At 41.2% G+C, this 19,173-nt stretch overlaps 1 protein-coding gene across 1 annotated transcript in view; it reads left to right on the forward strand.

The window, feature by feature from the left end:
* The first annotated feature begins 203 nt into the window (after positions 1 to 203).
* enpp1 (ectonucleotide pyrophosphatase/phosphodiesterase 1) overlaps positions 204 to 19,173 on the forward strand; it is a 31,380-nt gene continuing 12,410 nt past the window's right edge. The window contains exons 1-18 of the mRNA XM_084560812.1: positions 204 to 590; positions 4,610 to 4,682; positions 8,024 to 8,087; positions 8,842 to 8,939; positions 9,022 to 9,101; positions 10,288 to 10,407; positions 11,496 to 11,605; positions 11,730 to 11,795; positions 11,869 to 11,941; positions 12,384 to 12,492; positions 13,312 to 13,443; positions 13,558 to 13,589; positions 13,728 to 13,855; positions 16,001 to 16,070; positions 17,408 to 17,495; positions 18,028 to 18,212; positions 18,874 to 18,913; positions 18,993 to 19,153. Of these exons, the coding sequence (XP_084416938.1) occupies positions 456 to 590; positions 4,610 to 4,682; positions 8,024 to 8,087; positions 8,842 to 8,939; positions 9,022 to 9,101; positions 10,288 to 10,407; positions 11,496 to 11,605; positions 11,730 to 11,795; positions 11,869 to 11,941; positions 12,384 to 12,492; positions 13,312 to 13,443; positions 13,558 to 13,589; positions 13,728 to 13,855; positions 16,001 to 16,070; positions 17,408 to 17,495; positions 18,028 to 18,212; positions 18,874 to 18,913; positions 18,993 to 19,153 (1,764 nt within the window). The 5' untranslated portion in view covers positions 204 to 455. The remainder of the gene's footprint in view (positions 591 to 4,609; positions 4,683 to 8,023; positions 8,088 to 8,841; positions 8,940 to 9,021; positions 9,102 to 10,287; positions 10,408 to 11,495; positions 11,606 to 11,729; positions 11,796 to 11,868; positions 11,942 to 12,383; positions 12,493 to 13,311; positions 13,444 to 13,557; positions 13,590 to 13,727; positions 13,856 to 16,000; positions 16,071 to 17,407; positions 17,496 to 18,027; positions 18,213 to 18,873; positions 18,914 to 18,992; positions 19,154 to 19,173) is intronic.

The raw sequence follows: 19,173 nt of genomic DNA on the forward strand, positions 1-19,173 counted from the left end.
CTTCACTCTGGACACAAGATGGCGGCAGTGCTGATTTTATTGCTAATATATTATTGGCGATCGGCGAACAGCTCTTTTTCACTTAGTTTGTTCTTGTCGCAATTAAAGCCGATCGTTTAAAATTAACATATTTTGCACGTGAATCATTTTGCAGTATCTAAAAATTGTTTTGGCTTAGACTTCAATGCGTTTTAAAGGCTGGGTAAAGCATCAGTTTTCACGACAGAACAAACAGGAGTTCTCTGTAAAACGAGGTCTGGTTAGCTTTAATCAGCCTCCTACTCTCAGATCAAAAACATGCTGCTGCTTTGCAAACTTGAAGACGTCAAAAAAGGCGGTGCTACACTTGAGCACGGGGTCATATATATATTACCAACCGGGGGAGCTCTGTCTGCCAGTCTGTCCCTCACTGGGAAACACAAACTGGCAGTGGGTTTTTTGTTGCGCTCAGCAGCATGGAAGTAACTAAAGGACAGGACCGGTCTGCTGAACAAGCGACGTCTTTATTTGGGACATCAGAGCTGGAGAGTCAGAGGAGCAACAATGAGCGAGGGAAGAAAAGGAATAACCGCTTTAAAATTATTACTGGGGTACGTTTAATAGCAATTAATTGATTAGACATTATCACCCGTTTGTCCAAACTGCACACCACCTCTTGGATGGCAGGCCATGTGGTGAAACTTGCCAGAAACTTACAGTTAAATATAAGATTAACTTGTATATCAGGCATTTTATCAGAAAATAACTGGTGCACAGTTCATGTAAAACTCTGCATTGTAGATGGTCTCAGTTAAATCACTCAAATGTATTGTAAGTCCTTTGTGTCTGCTGCTAATGTCACTATATCACACTTTAAAGTATACAAATTTGACAAATACTGAGATTATAGTGACTGTTCATGGTAAAATAATTAGGCAATTTATTGATCCACACCTCTGTGAAGGTTCTCAGTCATCCAGGTCATGGTACATCCAAAAAGCGTTTAAAAAGGCAACTGGACTTTTGAAGTTTTTTGAGAAGCTGATGTTTCACCACTCATCCGAGTAGCTTCTTCAGTTCTAGGAGACTGGTAGGAAGTTTGAGGTATAAATACATGGGGTGGCGTCCCCCAGGTACAACCGGTAGTAAAGGAGTCTTCTGGACCCAGTGTGATGAGAAGACAACAAGAGGACGTACATCGTCATCCCCTATGTGACTAGCGTATCAGAGAAATTCAGGAGAAAACACAGCATTCCAGTTTATTTCAAACCCGGTACACTTAGGCAAAAAGTGGTCCACCCTAAAGACAAAACACCCAGGCAGAAACTGGGTAATGTGGTGTACGTTGTTCAGTGCAGTGAGGATTGTACAGACCTGTACACTGGGGAAACCAACCAGTTCATCCACAAACGCATGCACCAACACAGGAGAGCCAGCTCATCAGGAAACGATTCAGCGGCCCACCTACACCTGAAGGACACCTACACAAAGGACGCTCTTTGAAGATAACGATGTCCAAGTCTTAGCCAGAGAAGACCAATTGTTTGAAAGAAGAGCAAAGGAAGCCATCTATGTCAGACTGGAAAAAACCTTCTCTAAACAGAGGAGGTGGACTGAGATTTAATCTGCCGTCAGTTTCTAATACAGTTTTAACTTCTGCCCCCAAGAAGTTTCAGCCCCATTCACACCTTGACACTGGAGCTGGTTGTTAACAGAAACAAGTCAAGCAAGTTTCGCATGGGTTACCCAAAGAGTTTCCTATAATTAAACCTCAAACTTCCCAGCAGTCCCCTTGATCTGAAGAAGCTACTCGGATGAGGGGTGAAACGTCTTCTCAACGAACTCTACAAGTCCTGTTGCCTTTTATTACACGCTTTTTGGACACAAAAATATTCAACTGTTTTGACTGATTTGAAGCAATGAAGGAATTTGCTGCTTTCCTTTTGGGGACTTTTTAGTCTTAACAACAGCCCTGGAGACTGTCTGTGACTTTATCTCAATGCAAGGTCACCATCAGGAGTCAGAAACCACAGCCTCGCGTCTGCATTTCTTCACTGTTTACTCTCGCTGCCATTAATCCACTGTTGTCACGCAGCCGAGACTGCCCGTGTTGCCAGCGTGGACGTGGAAACTAAATGTTTTCACTCCGGTGCAAAGAGACAGAGGCCAGAAGTGACTCTACAGGTGGACATGAACTGGAATTGTGGAATTAAAGCCGTTTTTTTTGGTTTTGATCATTCGGTGCATCCAGAAAGTTATTCACTATTACAGTTGTTCTGGATGTTTGAGGGTTTGCAGGGAAAGGGTCACAGGCAGTAGATATTCATCTGCTTTCATTGTCCAAAACTCCCTGAGGCATTGAGACTAACCACGCATATTCTGCATGATTTAAAATCTGGAACACATGTTGGACTATACGTGAAAACTAAAACCATAATTGGAAGAATTGCAAAGGAAAAATGTCTCTCTTCTCTGTGTCGCTCTGGTCAGGGCTATACCGGGAATGCACGACGACAAATTGATGTATTGGTCCAAAAAAATGGCAAGTTAGGAATTAAAAATGCGAGGAATGTGCGTGATCTGTGATACTCACTCACAGGAACTCATCTGTTAAACTATTCACTTTAACATAACAGGAACCGGCTTATGTCTGCTTGGCACTGAGGAGAGTCTGGACGGCAATACGCCCCATCCTCTCACGTATCACTCTTGATATATCACTCAGTGATATGTGCAGGGAGGAGAGTTGCAACATCCTGCAACTGAAGAGAAAGACATGAGGTTCACGCATTGAACTGTTGTGGACTAATTATCTCTCTAGAAAGGCAGTTTTCTTTCTTTTCAAGGTGCCTTTTATCCAGTTTAAATGTGACTTCCATGAGTAATTTAATGGGATGATTGTTACGCAGAAAACGAGGACAGTGGGCTGTGTCGAACTGTAAAGTGCGTTTCAGAGTCAGACTTGTAGGTTTCCACCAGACAGACTGTTTACTTTCACAACCCACAAAGACCACGTCCTTCCAAGAGGCTCATCCAGGTTTTCTCTCCCTTCACCTATAGCTGGAGAAAACAGGAGCACAGACCCAGACACCATGTGCGCAGGCCTGCACACAGCATGTTTTTATGCCTGTCTGGGAATGATGAAATTCCAAGTCCTGTGTGAATCGCACCACGAGTGGATTACTACGGGGTTGATGATTCCACAATCCTGCTTTAAGACTTTCACACGGCTGGAGCTTTCCATAGAGAAAGGATTAGTGCTCCAGAGTCAGTGGGTCATAGTTTCCTGTCAACATGGTATAAAATCATCTTATCGGTGATTTTTGTTGGATCTGAGTTGTGGCTAATTTTTATCCAACCTTCATGAGCGTGTCTCTTAATAAATTTTCATGACGTGCCAGGATCTGAGGTTGGCGCAAGCCCGAAGTTTACAGGAGTATTTTAAATCTGGAAACACGATTTAAATCAAGGTTTCCAACTAATTCTTAAACTCTATGATGAGTACCACGATAACCACTGCATGTCTGGTGTGGGTGGTTCAAAATGAGCCGCAGAGATAACGCAGCCAAATGGTTTTGAAACGCCCATCTAATTACAAACCCCCTTGCCCCCAATAAGCAGCCGATTTAAAATAAACAAATACACGATGTCCTTCCTTTGCTTTTGCTCTGATGTTGATCTCATCTTGGCTAAAGATTGAAGTTGCACAAAGACAAACTAATGAATGAAAGATGGTCTAACGTCAACACTTTCATAATTGTACTGGTAACACACAGATGTTTAGTAGGTTTTCCATCTTAGTGCAGCCGAGGCAGATGACATGGTATTTACCAAACTTAATGGTACAATTTTAAAACTCCTGTAGTCTGTCTGAGCCCATTTTAAGATGACCAGGAAAGTCTCTAGGGCTCTTTCCCTTGGGCTCCATGAAGATCTGTATATGTCAACTTTTGATAAGACAATCTTAAATTGTCCAATGTCAGCCTTGTGAGACCTTGTGTTAAGTAACAACATCCTTCCAGAGTCACCACTTCAGCTTTCTGCGTTATCATCTGGGGACCACAAATATCTGTACAGAAGTGAAATAGTTACTGGGACGTTTGAGTCTGGACAGAACCGAAATAGTAAATCGAACCAACGTTGTCTAGAGTCAGTGCTGTGACCATGAACAGTGATTTATGGCTTGTTTCAGTGAGCCAGAACAGAACACAGTTTCAGTGTGTTTATATTACGGTCACAAAGGCATGTAGCTGACATTAGTCTGAGTCTGGACTGCCAGCAGAATGAGCTTGAGACTTTAGACAAGGTCGTTTTCACCACAGTATTATTTAAAATATGTTGAAATGCTGCGTTTTTTTTTTTTTTTAACTTACATTAAGTCTAAAGATAGTCAGTGACGGAGACGAGGCGGTATCGTTGTCGGTGGTTTATTGCGGCAACAACGCGTGATTTCAAGTCGATGACAGGAGTGTTTGTTTGCGTTGGTTTGATTTTCTTTTGCATTTTACTCGGAGATCCACGAGTTCAGCATAAACACTGTCAGATGTGTTTGATATCATCATGTGATTAACGAACTGTTACCGTCAGCAACTTGAACAAACATCCGTCCATTTTGTTCTCTGGCTTTCAGGTCCTGCTGCTGTGCTTACTGGTGGTCATCCTGGTGGTGGTGTTGTCTCTGAGAAAGGGCAGCAGTGAAAAAGGTGAGCTCCACTGTCAGTTAAACAAACACTCATTTGGACAACAATTCTCTGTTTGTTATTTATTGCGCAGTGTCAGCTGGGATAGGCTCCAGGCCCACAGTGACTTTCTAATAGATAAGCTGGTAAAGTTTAAGCCTTGATATCCACTCAGCATGGACAGTGAATGAAGTTTGCAACAGTGTGAGACCTTTTTCAGATTACTTTTGGTGCATTTATTCAGTTAGGTGTGATTACCTTAGGAAAAATAACAATCTATGCCATTGTGAGGCTTCAAACCAGCTATTTGGGTTACCAGAAACTGTAGCGCCTGCTAATGTCCTACTACGCCGAACACTCAGAAACTCAAAACTATTTAGAGGAGTAGTGAGGGAGGGTCAAGTTACCGCCAACCGGCCTGTGAAAGGGGGGGGAAATAGAAGTGAACTCCTGGGAGTGCACATGATTTGTTCACCGGGTATGTTTTTGCCACAGTGCTGTGAACCATCTTTTTTTCCCCCCCCCTCTCCCCACTGCTGCAAAACATGTGGTAAACACACTTTTTTTAGTGAGACAGGAATGTTTTTTCCAGCTATAGATTCCGTCTGGTTTCGACGTGGGCAGCTTTGTCAGTGTGCTCTTTGTTGCAAACCACCATGCCAAAACACCCCTGTTCCATTTTGGGGCCAGGAGTGGTGACTGTGGGCAGCGTTCCCCCAGCCTGGGCGGGTGCTCTCTCTCTGCTGTGGCATTTCCCTTTAACTTATATTTCCTACCCAGCTCACATGAAAACGCCTTGTATACATTTTGACTTTTCACTCACCCAGACTCTTTTTTTTTTTTTTAGGAGTTATTCACATCTTTGTTGCAGCTTTTAAATCTCTCATAACGCTAACTTTGGTCAGGTCTTTGGAAACAGATAAAAGGAAATAAAAATAACCCAGAAATCCTTCCTAGAAGCTGACTGTATGCGTGTGTGTGTGTAGTGCAGAGTGCTTAGAATGGGTTTTCCCGTGGATTACAGACCACAGCAGCTCGTCTTCTGAGACAGAGCATCCCCGTGTTCGGTCCAAACCGCACTGCTGGCCTCAAGAGGCGGCGAGGAGGGGCTTTCTCACCAACGCGCTAAGACTCCCGCTGTCATGTGTCCAGTCAGCAGCAGCAGATTTGACGGATGTGCTTTTGAAGGTGAAAGCGGTGGCCCAAAGCTTCCTGCTCGGTGTCACCTTGTCTGTGGGAAAATCTTCGAATAAGTCGGTTCATATTTGTTTGGGGTTTTGTGGCAACTTGTGTGATAGCTGTTCAGGATTTACCCTCAGCTCACACTTTATTGCAACACCCACATTAGGTCTTCTGCGGGTCACGGTTTGACACTTCTCTCATTGTTCTCTCACTACTCACTCAGTGTTTTCCTGTGTTTACATACACTGTATCATGTGTTTTAGTTTTCTGAGAGCTTCACTAATTGATATGTTGTTGTCTTATGACTATGTATTATATGGAGATGGTTGCACGCAATGACTATCCAGAGAATTACCACATGTTGTATGGGCGTATGAGCTTAATTTGGTTTCTTCACATACAAACGTTCAAGCTTTTACTTTGGTGCACTCACTCATCACTGCCCCGATCAAGCTCTTTTGCCCCCCGATTTGATCAGAAGAATCTTTTAATTTTGAGTATCTGTCAATCTGGGGCTCGAAATGAACTTTTTTTTTTTTTTTTATAGGTGGCAAATCAAGTTGGTAGTATTGAGTGAGGATCTCCTACTACTAGGTCGTGAGACATTCACATTGCATTTACAAATTGCTGCCTGACTGACTGACTTCCACACAGCAGACATGTTTAGTGTTTTAGTTTTTGTTTCTATTTCTTTGATTTATGGCAGCTTTTGACGACTGCCAACTGCCACTAAAACAGAGGAAGTTTTGACAATACATGGGTGTGTACATTTTAGTTTATGGGAGACCTAAAACAAAGAACATGTGCCAAAAAAATATTGTGCTTGGCTGAAACCACATCCGATCATTTTAAAAATGCCCCCGATGCTTATCTCCCGTTACCGATCAGGACAGTAGCTACTCACAGCTCTCATGACCATAATTTCCAGCAGGAGCAAGTTGAGGTTATAAGTGGGAAAACCCTCTGATAAGCTCCGTCAAGGTAGCATCCAGCTGCAAAAGAGCGATATATTTCTCTTTAGAGGTAGTGGAGGCCAAAACTGAGCTAGAAAATGAGTAAGTATTGCTTGCATCCATGTAAACGGTTAATAATTTCAGTCTGTTTTAAGAGGCATTGCCCATATAAACGGTAGCCAATGACATACTGCATGTCAGTGTTTTGAAAATTTGGTTCCCTGTATTTTACAGATTATGTATATATTAGAAGGGTCTACAAAAGGAGTGTTTCTTTTTCCCCCTCCATGTTTAAATTTCCAGGAGAACAACATCCAGATGGTTTCCACTGAATCTGAGCACATGCTGTCCAGCACTAAATCTGGCTTCAAAATGTTATTGTTGAGTCCTTTTGTCTCAGTTTATAGTCTGTGCTCCTAACTATTTGCAGCTCTTGCAAGAAAAAAAAAAACAGAAGGAAGACTTCATTGCCTTGGAAGCACAGTCGTTCACTGTTTCCAGTTATCTAATGACAATAATTGATAAAGGACTGTTTCCTTGTACTGTTTCACATCCTCTTGGCGTGAACGTCTCTATAATTCTTTTGAAGGCTGGATGCTTTGCTGATGTTCTCAGCACTGTCTTACCAAACCACACACACACTCCCACACACGCCTTGATTTTTGTGTGTTAAATATTTGAATGACGATGATCACTGAGTATTAAAACACAGACTGTAAAGATTTTAGCATGAAATGTTAAATAGGGAAATGGGTTTCAACACTGTTTCAACATTCAGTTGCCAGACAAAACAGGAGGGCCTTTGTGTCCTATGGGTTGAGGGAACGGCCCTCTGTGGATCATCCCACAGATACTTGATCAGTTTGGGATCTAGTGAATTCAGAGGCCAAGTCAACACCTTGTTCTGTTCTTGATGTTTTTTTGAGTTGTTCATGAAGCGTTTTTGTGCGTTTGCCTGTGTCAGGCTGCATCCTGCTGGGGATGGCTGCTGCCATCAAGGAGTGTCATTGCTATGGGGTGGGGGTGCCTGGTCTGGTCTAGGTGGGTGCTACATGTCTAAGTAACATCCACATGAATGCCAGGTCCAAAAGTTTCCCAGCAGAACATTGTATTGTAACAAAATGGTCAATGTTATTCACTCAACCTGTCAGTTGTCATAATGTTATGCCTGACTGGAGTACATCTCATACTGTAGTCATGTTTTTTTTTTTTTTTCTCTTCTACTTTCAGAAGGCGAGCGCTGGCTGCTGCAGGAGATCACAGAACAAGTTCAGAGGCCACAATGTCCACATGGGTAATAAAATACAACTATTCTTTCACTGCCGTAATGTGAGAACCGTGAGTTATTTGTTTTGTAGAAAATAATAACTCAAATCTCAGCTGACCTAGTTTGGGTTATATCATCTCTTCTGCTCCTCTGTGAGTGACATGTTTCTGAGAATGAAACCATTCAGCTGTGTCGCCTACAGTTCTCCTCAGTTGAAGCCATTGTTCACTGCACGTAGCGTGAACTAATCTTTGACTGCAGCGTAATCTAGAGTCTAGCAGTTCAGTCCGTTTGTGTGTTTAGAAATGTGTAAATAGCCCTATAACACATGGCTGTTTTTCTTCTTTTTTCCAAAACTGTCTCTATGGAAACTAAGCAAATGACTCTGAGTAATCAGCCATGTGTTGTTGAGTTGAGTATGTGTGTCTGGCTTGGTAAGGGAGTAACCTCAGACAGAACCATCGGACCATGGAAAAGAAAACCTGTGGCTCCAAATGAAGCTGTTTTTGGTTTGAAAATATCTTGATTGTTGTCTGTATGTTCTCACATCAAAGCTGAGTTTGTTGGTGTTGTTTCTGTTGGTGAACCACAATCGTATTTTTATGTGTGGTCTGGTCTTTACAATCAATTAGAAAATGCTGATCCTTCACGTTTTTAATGTAATTTAGAAGAAAAATGGAAAAAACAAATGTTTTTCAGTTCAGCCGACCTGCTGAAATTATTCCACTTCCTGTTTCCCCTTAAAGAATATTCATTCATCAGGTGTTTTGTTTCTGCCCAGTTTTTCCAGCCCTCCTCTCATCCTTGTGTCCTTGGACGGCTTCCGGTCAGAGTACCTCAAAGATCACAAGAGCAGCTTGCCCGTCATCACCAAGTTGCGTAAGTTAGCGACACCGTTGACTCCACAGCTCTTCAAGGTTTATAGTGCTTCCTGTTGTGACCGAACATTACTGTCTTGCAGGAAACGTTGGAACAACAGCACCATACATCAGGCCTGTTTATCCCACAAAGACCTTTCCCAACCACTACAGCATTGTTACTGTAAGTCGTTGTCAGTTCGGAGAAAGACGTTGATAACAAACAAACAAGCAGATGTTTTATCTGCCTTGTCTCTGACTATGGGAGAAGAACGGATATTGTGTTAAAGTTCCAAAATAACTAACACACAGGAGGAGACCAGCTGTGATGTGGCAACAAGAGACCATGACATTTTTATGAAATTCAATGAGTTGTAGTGACGATAGTAAAAAAACAAACAAAAAAAAAAAACTTGGCCAGTAATCTCAACAACCAATGGGAGCGACCGACACAGCTGATTGACGCATGACACAAACACAGAGTTCCCCAAAAGTCTACCACACCACAACTTTGGTTTCCCACCACCAAATTCATTGTGCTCACAGCGGACACTAGTAGTATTTTTATTTTCTGTTTGTTCCACTTGGACACATTTCAGCTGGGAAATTTACTACACAGTTACCTAGGCAACCACAGCCTAGCAAAAAGCTCTTGGCAACAAAGCGATGTTTTTTTTTTTATGTGGACAGCACTTCAGGGTATTTCAAAATATTACTTTAAGTTAAATGTATTTTAAGTATTAACAGACTTATTCTGCAAAAAGAAAGGTCCCTAGTGGCCGAAATACACGATACATTGTGTTAGATTTCTGTTTATATCTTTGAAAGCCTGAAAACGTTCACAAGATAAATCTTGAGAAGTCGTGAAAAGTAAAAGGCCAAAGCTCTGGGAACAAAATAAATCATATCACTGAATCCATAATCACAGTGATTTAAATGACACCATTTAAAAAGTTTTGATCTTTTGCGGATCACAGACATCTTACATGACAGCTTCTCAGTGTGTATATATACTTACAGGTTTGACCAGAAAAGTTAACTGCATAGCTGTTAAATGAAAGTTGCACGATAGTACACAGGAGAAGGCTAAAGCAACAAGTAAATCACTCCCATACTTGGTATTTCTTCACAATAGTAAAGAGTACTGTTGTAGCCTAATGGCTTACATGTGCTTAGAAAGCAGCTACAGCAGAACTGAGGATTCCAGGTTGGAAACAGACCCTCCCATTAAAATAAACTGCTGTGCTTACCAGTAATATTTAGGCTACAAGAATCGGAGAGAGATGGGGTAATCAATTCAAATCCCTGCAGCCCCGCAATCAAAGCGGCCCCCCGTGACTGTGTGTTTGTTTTGCCTCTGGTTCCTGCAGGGTCTTTATCCCGAGTCTCACGGGGTCGTGGACAACAAGATGTACGATGTAACCCGAGACGCCTACTTCACCCTGAGAACTGACGAGAAATACAACCCAAAGTGGTACCAAGGAGAGCCAGTGAGTGAATCTGTGTGAACATGGTTCATTAAGTATCAGCTCAGTGAAACATGTTAAAAAGAAATGTATTGCCACATCAGGGTTTGTTGTCGAGCAAGGCCACATATGTGTAGGTGAAAGTTAACCATCCCTGATTTGTGGGAAATCTGACACATCAGTCACGGAAAGGTACTTGTGTAAGAAATGTGAATCAGATCAGTGTGCTTAGATTATTGTGTAATGGCAGTGACTGGCAGAATACAGCGAACAAGTTCCCTCGCTCGATATCGGCTCTCCCCGTAAGGAGCTTCTTGATATAATTATGGATTCAGCTCGTGCTAAATGACAGCTTGTGAGGGCTGCGAGTTTATACTCTTTGTGGTTAACATTTAAATGGGAGCACTCTTAAATCTCATTCCTCAACTCTGTGACAAGCAGCTCTTCTTAAAAAAAATAACACCACTGCATGGAAGGGAGGAGAGATGGATGACCCCCATCAAGTGATTTACTCAGCAGGGATGAATTCTTCTATAACGACTTGCGAAACCAATACAACTAAGTGCTTCGGCCAAATATGTTGGAAGAGCCCACTGCATAAATAAAACATAGATTGCACTGATGGGGATTGATTTAGAATAAAACCCATGTTGTTAGATTACCATCAGACGTGACTGGGCTCTGAGGGATTACACTTTTATCATAATGGACTAAAAGCTGCTGCTGTGATGTACTGAGATTAATGTGTTAGCTACTACTACTCTGAATTAATTAATCCTCAACCTACACCAACTTTCCTATCTCTCTATCTCCTTTCCTTTCCATTTTCCTGCCTTTCCTCTCTTCTTCTTCTGCTCCCTTTCCCTTTACCTTGTCCTCTCTTCTTATGTTTTCATTGCTTTCCTTTTCTTTCCATTTCTTCTCTCCCCACTCCTTCTGTTGCCTCCTTTTCATTCCTTCCTCCTCTCCTTGTCTTTTTTCTTTTCCTTGTGCTTGCCTCCTTTCTCTTCTTCTGGTTTCTTTCCTTTGCTTTCCTTCTGCCTCTCATCTCTCTGCTCCTCTCCTGTTCCCTTTCCTCTCCTCTCCTGTTTCTTCTCTTCTTCTCTTCTCAGGTCTGGTTGACTGCCATGCGTCAGAAACTGAAGGCCGGGACTTTTTTCTGGCCAGGCTCTGACGTACCCATCAATGGCACCTTCCCAAGCTTTTACCAGCAGTATGATAAGTAAGAGCTGTTCCATTATGTTACATGCTTTTGAATTCACATCACTGAATTAATATTTTTATTTTATTTTAATGTAGCCGTATACGGATGCCTTTATAAATGAATCCTTTTTTTATGTGCACAGGGATATTGCATTTGAGGACAGGCTGTCAACGCTGTTTAAGTGGCTCCGTTTACCTCAGGGAGAAAGGTATCACATGTTCCCTAGCAAGATTAAGAAACTGTCAACGTCACATCACTAATTATTGTCTTTGTGATTTTAGGCCAGACTTTTACACTTTGTACCTGGATGAACCGGACACAACAGGACATCGTTATGGGCCAGGGAGTGCTGAAGTGAGTTACTCATTAAACAAACAATATTGCGTTGGTTGTTTATTATCTAAAGGAGGAATTGACTAGATGAATGAAGGGACAATCTTGAGAGTCAAAGTGCATTCTTTCAAGCCATTGCTCGTGACTACACAGTTTGCTTTGCTGCCATGGATACAGTAGAAAACATTTATTTGTTGATGACTTTTATGAATGGATTGTTTGTACAGATTGATATTAAGTTCACGTAATGTAAGAAAGAAACTGCAGAGTAATGATTGCAGTTCAGATTGTAAGTTCAGCCAGTGTGTGTGTTAAAGATGCTTATTATCAAACATTTAACCTTGCCTCATTTGGTTCACTAGTGGAAAAAAAAACATTCCCGTGCTAAGATAACAGTTCTGCACAAAATCTTAGCTTCATGAAGGTTATGGTATTCATGTCTGAACTTCTGTTGTGTCTTCAGATCATTGAGGCCTTGGAAAAAGTGGACAGGATTGTTGGCCTGCTGATGGATGAACTGATGGAGAGGAATCTGCTCCACTGTGTCAACTTAATAATCGTGTCTGACCATGGTGAGATAACAAGTGCTCGGGAAGAACATGAATTCACAGATTCATTACAATTGCAATAAATATAAAGGTGATTTAAAAAAAAAGTCTGTGAATAGTTTGGAGGGACAGAATGGTAACAGCATCTTATTTATTTAACACTTAAGTGAAAATGAAATGGTCACATTTTAGCTGTGGTTTCACAGTAGTAAGATATGCATCATTTTAGAGCATGTGTGGCAGCGAGGGGGACATTTGAGGTTTTAGCGTCAGATTCAAATGTTTGACTTGGTTGAGTCACCGCACCTGCTGCAGGGAAAAACTACCAGCAAGTGCCAGATAGGAAGCGAGTAAAATGAGTGTGGGCTGTGGGAGTTAACTGGGAAAAAACAGTTCTGAGTAGCACGGAAGGAGAAGCTTCTCTGGATATCTGGAGGCCATATGGTTAGCCTTGTAATTACGTATATGTTAAAGATCAATGTGGCTCAGGGCGATGCCCATCTGTCCTCATCAAAGACGCTACATCAGAGAGGAGATATAAATGTTAACGTACAGTACTAGTTATTAGTTTGCCGCTAGTCATAAGACAAGAAACAAGGAAGATTCGCTGGGGTTCACATGTCACACCCAGAACACTGACAGTGACATTTCCGAGGAGATAAACCCTTTAAGCCCTGCAGGGGACGAACTTGTATCTTTTATAAAATGTCTGAGAACTGTGAAAAGTTTTTAACTTTAATCTGAAATCACTGATCATTATGGACTTGTGAGCAGCTCTATTTTAGTTTGACTCTACTCTATTGATGTGTTTATATTGGTTGTTAAGATTTTCTCTCTCAACAGGCATGGAGGAGGCTTCTTGTGAAAGGGCAGTATATGTGTCAAATTACCAGGACCAAACTTCTGACTTTACTGTCATCCAAGGACCAGCTGCTCGCATCAGACCAACCCGCCTCCCACAGGATTACTTTACTTGTGAGTTACCGACCATTGCACCCGACTTCCCGTCCTGCCAGGTTTGCTACACCAGCCTGTGTCGTATTGTTTGAAACTAGCGAGGCTGACCTTGTCCTTTGTTTCTCTCCTCAGTCGACTACGAGGACCTGGTGAAGAACCTGTCGGTATGCGAAATATTCCAAATGTGACTTTTGTATTGATAAGAAGAATAAAAGATTATCTGCTTGCCTGGCTTCTTGTCAAACAATCCCATCCCCCCCCCTGCCGTGTGCTGATTCACCTCGTCTGTTTCTGTTCTGAAGTGCAGGATCCCTGACCAGCCAATGAGGCCATACCTCAAAGAAAACCTCCCCAAAAGGATGCACTTCGCCAACAACAAACGCATAGAGAGAGGTCATCTCTACATGAAGTCCGGCTGGCAGGCAGCACTGTAAGTGAATGATCACTTTTCACTATGTTTCATTAAGCTGTGCCTTTACAAGTTTGCAGGAAAGTAGCAGAAAAGACATTAGAGTACCTTCAAACCCATATTTCATTCCAATTCGAGGAATTATGGATAGAGTATTGAGTGTTGCATTTAACCTTGGTTGGGTTTGCGTTCACAGGGCACATGTTTTGTGGGAAAATTTTGATTTAAAGAAATTAGGATATAATCTAAAATGGAGCTTCAGCAACGATTGTGGCGAGAGGTTCTTGTAGCAGTGTGTATGTTTTCGTGTATATTATGAGATGGGTCACTGCTGCTGCCACCTACCTCTGTTGGGTACACATTCGTCCAGAGACACATTAGGTAAACTACATGGCTATATAACTGTAAGGTAATCTTATTGGTCTGTGGGTATGTGAATTCAGATTACAAAATACACTCTGGGGAGCGATTGAAAGCCGGTTGGGACCACCTGGGCTAACAGGGCTCAGCTCATTTCATTTGTCCCAGGACAATGTTTGTTTTCGCCAGAACAAATGAACCGACCTGAGGGATAAACGCGTTCAGTTCTGGAACAATGACCTTGGTGTGAAAGTACCCTTAGATATGAATGCACTGGTGCTGCTTTCTGTTTCCAAATGAGTAAGATCAAGCACGCTGATAAAAAGAAACCATATTGTCTTCTCCACCATTTTCTATTATGTTAGAGTCAGTAACTACCAGAATTAAGACATAAGACATGTTTATTAATCCCACGTATGTGTAATTACACAGTAGCGCGGGAATTTGGCAAAAAAATATATACAAAAACGATAACGACTTGCAATTAAAGCTTATTTTTTGAGCTGGTTGAAAAACTTTGGACATTTATTCTCATTAAGGTAGCATATGTATAATAAAATAGTATAACAGAGAGTCAAGTCACAGTATGTGACACCAGCTGGAATTAGAGTATACTACTACACATGTGAAAATCATTTTTGCAACTTACACAGACAGGGGGGTTATTGGACCCTCAGCAGCACTTGTTTTATGTTTAGATATGTGTTGAGATGGGCATTAGATACAGAGACTTGGAAAATTGTGCACGTTACATGAGCTGTAAGAACAAATATAAAAGAAATGAACAGTCTCTGAACAAGCTCTTTGCATATTTGCCTGTTGAAACTGAAGATGCACGGCTCAGTCTCGGATCAACTCCAGTCACCAAGAAGACCACGACACCAGTTAAAGGCTGAGAAGTTTGTCACAAGACCTTTAAGTTCAGATGTTGTTACACACACACACACACACAAACACATTCAGTTTGCCTCATGTCCTTTAATGTGACTCACATTTTCCTTGCTGCGTACTGTAGCATAAAAACTGCAAAGAGCTAAAAAAAAAAAAAAAAAAAGTGAGGTCAGCAGCCAAATCAGGTGATAATTAACTCCCTAAACTATTTTAGTAAAAGGTACTACTGCCAAAAAAATAAAAAAAAGGACAACTTGTTAACCAGTGGAAATACTGAAGGAGGGCATGCAAGCAGTAGGTGACAAAAATATATTTTGCCCACATTGACTGATGAACTGAGAATTATTATGACGTACAAAAGATCTACTGAGATAACCAAGTTTCAAAACAGGCGGTTTATTGGGGAAGTTTAAAGTGAGAAGTTATGTAAAAATAACTTAAATGGGAACTGTTATTCATAATACCGTTAATAAACTGTAAGACTGAAATTCGTAGTCCTGTTTTGTAATGATGGAATCTGTAGAATACTTGAATGATCAAATGAGATTAGATTTTACTCGGCTGCAGACTCTGGCAGAATTAATATGTTGCATCAGAAGTTGACGGAGTTGTCATGGAAATTAAATTGGATAATATTTAAACATGTTTCTTCAGCATCACAGAAGTTAAAACATTTGCAGTAATTAGTAATAGCAATCATAAATTATGACCACAGTGGTATATGTCTGAGGGGAGTTGCACTCATCCTTTGATCTATTATGACTGTGTAATTACGGAAAATTATTTCAACATGAAGAATGAAGTCGGGACAACTCGTCAGACAGAAATAATGCAGTTCACTGTAAAACAACTCCTTCAAAATCAGGTGAAAGTGCATGTTAGTAACTATCAGGTCTTTTTGTTTTATCTCCTCAGAGACGACAAGTCAGTCAAGTACTGCAAAGGCGGATTCCACGGCTCAGATAACGTCTTCACAAACATGCAGGTCAGAGGAACGGTGTGTGTGTGCGAGTGTGTGTTTGTCACATAACATAAATATTTATCAAAATAATTTATTTAAAAAAGAAGGGATGTTGTGGCAAGTGCTTGCGTCACAGCGTGGACTTTCATTTCCTCATGGCGTGCGCTGTCATTGATAGTCCAAGAATTTGACTCGCAATGAACGACCTCGCAAAAGTTTTCAGGTTTATCCCCTGAAATCAGTTTCTGGATAATTTTCTGTGACATGTCGGGCAAACTGAATGGATATTTAAATGTGGGCAGGGGTCTTTGCATGAGCATTGGACTTGTAAGAGAAAAGCGGATTGATCTGATGTTCAAGAGTTTTCTAAAAAAAAAAAAAAAAAAAAAAACAGTGAGGTTTATTTCCTAACCTGTTGTTCATCTCACAGCCTCTGAGTTTATTTTTGGATATTTTGACACCCATGTTGGGAACCCGTGATGAAGCCACACCTGCAGGGATCTGTTGTTCTGTTGTTGTTAAATACATCACACATAAAGCAGAGGTAAAACTGCAGTGTACAGTATGTTTTACTCAAAAACAACTCTACATTTGGCTGAGAGCAGAAAAAAAAATTGCATCCAAAACAGTTTTTAACTGTATACAATCATAAAGTATAAATAACGGCAGCAATGTTCTGAACGTTCATTGGCTTTTCATTGTCACAATTGGGAATTAATATTTGTGTCTACGTGCAATGTGCTACGTCTCTGGTAGCCATGTTTCTAAAATACAGAAAACTCAGTTGCTCTAAAACTCCTCTGAATTACAGTAATTACACTTGTTGTGAGATATTTGCCTCCATCTACACACACACCCAGTTTTGGACTGAGAGTCATTTGGAAATGTGTCTCTGTCTGCCACCTTAATGTCAGTCATCACAGTTTGTCTGTTTATGGTTACGGACTTGGTGAACACTGGAATTTGAAGTGCTATAATAAGCTTATAACACTACAGACCTTTCTAAGGAAAGGGTAAGTGAGTCAAGAAATGTCAGCTTTTCCTCCAATGGCTGGCAGACCACCTGCCCACAGCTGAGACAAATAGGAAGCATGCTTGAAATAGACAGTTTCTTTCTTGGACTTAAAACTTCCCTTTTCGAGGTTGTCAAAGGGCATTCTTCTGCTTTAGTCCTTTTAAATATTTGCACATGGCCAACATATGGTATTGAGTGTTTGAGACTTTGTTGTTTACAGGAAGTTTTTACTATAAATAAAGGTTTACAGTTCACAAACTGTCAGACAGTGTTGTTTGGATAATGTAGTTCAGTGTGCGCTGTCTTCTGTAGCTGAAAACAATGTAATGTTATGTTTTTATTGCAGGCGATCTTCATTGGCTATGGTCCAGGATTTAAAGAAAAGACGGTTGTGCCCCCCTTTGAAAACATTGAAATATATAACCTCATGTGTGGTAAGTCACTATATTACAGGCTGTTGTAGCTATTTCTTTATTGGGAAATCTACTTTTCACCTTCTTGCTGTCGTCCTGTGAGGTCACCAGAGGAAACGGCAGCCAAGAAATAGTCCAGCACATACACCCTCCAACGTGTTAATAGATTTTAGTCTGGATATGTTGTGATTGGTGGAGTTGTTTACATTTGGTCAGAACCAGACTGGCCGTTTTCCAAGTCCTGTTTTTTTATGCTAAGCTAAGCTAACAGGTGGCTGGCTGGAGCTACATACATTAGCATTTGACCTTTAGATGTCTGTGTCTCATCTGACTCTTTGCCGGATTATTTAATTTGTTTGTTTCCCAATTTGAAATCAGAGTTTGATTGACAGATAGTGTTTTCATGCAAGAAAGTAGAGTTTATAATGATATTTTTGTTGAACTTATCACCAAATCATGTCCCCAAGAGAAACACAAGAGAAATACCGGTACCTTAAACTTTCTTTTATCTTCAGAGTAAAGAGTTTACAGTTCTTTGCTCTTTTTCCACCAGATCTCCTTGCTATTCGTCCCGCCCCAAACAACGGGACCCATGGCAGTCTGAACCACCTCCTGGAGCGTCCAGTCCACCTGCCAGTTCACCCAGCGCAGCTCTCCCATGACACCCCCTGTGAAGCCACTGACCCCGTTCCCACGAACAACCTGCAGTGCACCTGTGGATCCCAAACCACAGCAATGGTACGTGCTGACATGAGGCCATATATCCAACTACTCTGGACCAGAATCAGATTTCTTAACGGTTATAGACGGGATTGTCTTTTAATTTTATAGACTTTTATGGGATGTGTCCTATTTACTTTGGATTATCCTAGACATTAACCAGATGGATGGACACAGAATTATGCACAATTATGGTTCCCAGACTTTTTATTTAATGCATTATTATGAAAATTGATGGAAATACCTATATGGTTGCCTGGGTGAATTGTAAAAACCAAACATCTGGGATTATATGAGTGGTGAGACATCTTAAAGAAACTTCAAATAAATTCAGTTGTCTTAGTTATAGACATTAACCAAACATTTGACCTTTAATGTAGTCTCATCATCCGGTCTAAACTTAAATTTGTTCTATATTTTATGTTTATTCCTGATCCAATACTTTGCACCACACTAAACATTTGTATCTACTAAATAAATGTCCGTGTGGTAGTGTTGTGAGCATATTAGGATGCTAACATTAGCATTTAGCTCAAAGCAAAGTCATGCTCTAGGTCCAGACTCAGACTAGATCAGATCGCGTGACATTTACTGCGTGCACAATGAACGCCACGCCTTTAGTAGATTTAAAGCGGTGTATTTAATACAATCATATAAATGTGATTTTATTGTTTTTCAGGAGACGGATATGAACAGAAATCTCTTGACAACTAATTCAAGTGAGTATTGCTTGTTTATCGATGCGATCATGATGGCTTTTGGAGATTATTTGTGCAACACTATGCATTTTCCCTTTAGGTGTTAAAGCCAGCTTACGTCGCCTCCACCATCCTTTCGGCATTCCTGGAGTCGTCCAACCAGACGCCAACTTTTGTCTGCTGCACCACGCCGACTACCTCAGCGGATATAGCAAAGACCGCCTCATGCCCCTCTGGGTGTCGTACACTATCCAGCCTCTGGTGAGTCCGCTGGTTGGAGC

The sequence above is a fragment of the Chelon labrosus genome (genome assembly GCF_963514085.1).
Source record: "Chelon labrosus genome assembly, chromosome: 14".
NCBI lineage: Eukaryota > Metazoa > Chordata > Actinopteri > Mugiliformes > Mugilidae > Chelon > Chelon labrosus.